Source organism: Neopelma chrysocephalum, unplaced genomic scaffold (assembly GCF_003984885.1).
Source record: "Neopelma chrysocephalum unplaced genomic scaffold, ASM398488v2 Primary Assembly neopelma1_94996, whole genome shotgun sequence".
Taxonomy (NCBI): domain Eukaryota; kingdom Metazoa; phylum Chordata; class Aves; order Passeriformes; family Pipridae; genus Neopelma; species Neopelma chrysocephalum.
This window is the reverse complement of record NW_020923698.1, coordinates 4,356-5,561: the sequence shown is the minus strand read 5'-3', so window position 1 is coordinate 5,561 and position 1,206 is coordinate 4,356. Positions and strand designations below refer to the sequence as shown.

The 1,206-nt window shown below is 69.7% G+C and overlaps 1 protein-coding gene across 1 annotated transcript in view; it reads right to left on the bottom strand.

Moving 5' to 3' along the window:
- Positions 1 to 39: 39 nt before the first annotated feature.
- The window catches only part of XAB2 (XPA binding protein 2), a gene marked incomplete at both ends in the record, with an annotated part of 5,500 nt that continues 4,333 nt past the window's right edge, over positions 40 to 1,206 (bottom strand). The window contains one exon of the mRNA XM_027707909.1: positions 40 to 219. Coding sequence (XP_027563710.1) covers positions 40 to 219 — 180 coding nt within the window. The remainder of the gene's footprint in view (positions 220 to 1,206) is intronic.

The window sequence follows — 1,206 nt, the reverse complement described above, 5'->3', positions numbered from 1 at the left end:
CCCCCGTGCCCTCCCCGGTGCCCCCGGTGTCCCCATTGCCCTCTGACCTGTGCCAGTGGCGCTGCCCGAGGCCTTGAGCATCTGGGAGGCCATGAAGTTGACCTGGGTGTTGTAGGTGGCCTGGACGCTGCGCTTGATCCGCAGCATCTCCCGGATCGTGTCCTCGTTGCCGTGACGGATCTCAAACTCCTTCCACGTCTGCCAGAAGCTGCCCGTGATCTGGGGAGGGGCACCGTGGGTCAGGGGGGGCTGTGGCACCCCGAGGACACCCGGGGGGGATGAGGACACCCCCGGGGATGCCCCTGGCACCTTGGGGACACCCCCGGGGGGATGGGGACACCCTCGGGGACGCCCCTGGCACCTTGGGGACACCCCCGGGGATGCCCCTGGCACCTTGGGGACACCCCAGCGCGAGAGCAGCCCAGAGCAACCGTGGGACACCCCTGGCACCCTGAGGACACCCACAGGGTCGGTGGAGACACCTTTGGGGACATTCCCAACATAGATGGGGGGTCGGGGGGGCCTGGGGACACCCCCGACACCCTGGGGACACCCAGGGGGGGCTGGGGACAGCCTGGGGACAGCCCTGGGGACACCCCAGCACAGGGGCACCCCAGAGCAAGCACGTGACAGCCCTGAGACCCCGGGGACACCCCCATGACCCCAGGGACACCCTGGCACAGGTGGGGGGGTCAGGGGACACCCCCGGCCCTGGGGACACCCTTGGGGACAAGGGCACCCCACAGCACCCACGCGGCCCCGGGGACACCCCTGGCCTGGGGACACCCTGGCATGTGACACTCGGGTGTCCCTGGGGACACTCCTGACCCCTGGCACACACTATTTGGTGCCCCCCAGCCCCGTGCCCCCTCACCGGGGGTGCAGATCCAGGAGCAGTAGGTGTAGATGCTCCTGCATGATCCCTGTGCCCACCGTGCCCCCCCACATGCCCCCCTCATGCCCCCTCACCCGGGGGTCGCAGATCTGGGAGCAGTAGGTGTAGATGTGACCCTGTGCCCCCCCTGTGCCCCCCCATGCCCCCTTACGTGGGGGTCACAAATCTGAGAGCAGTAGGTGTAGATGTGACCCCTGTGCCCCCCCCGTGCCCCCCTGTGCCCCTCACCCGGGAGCCACAGATCTGGGAGCAGTAGGTGTAGATGCGACCCCTGTGCCCCCCCCAGGTGCCCCCCTGTGCCCCCTCACCCG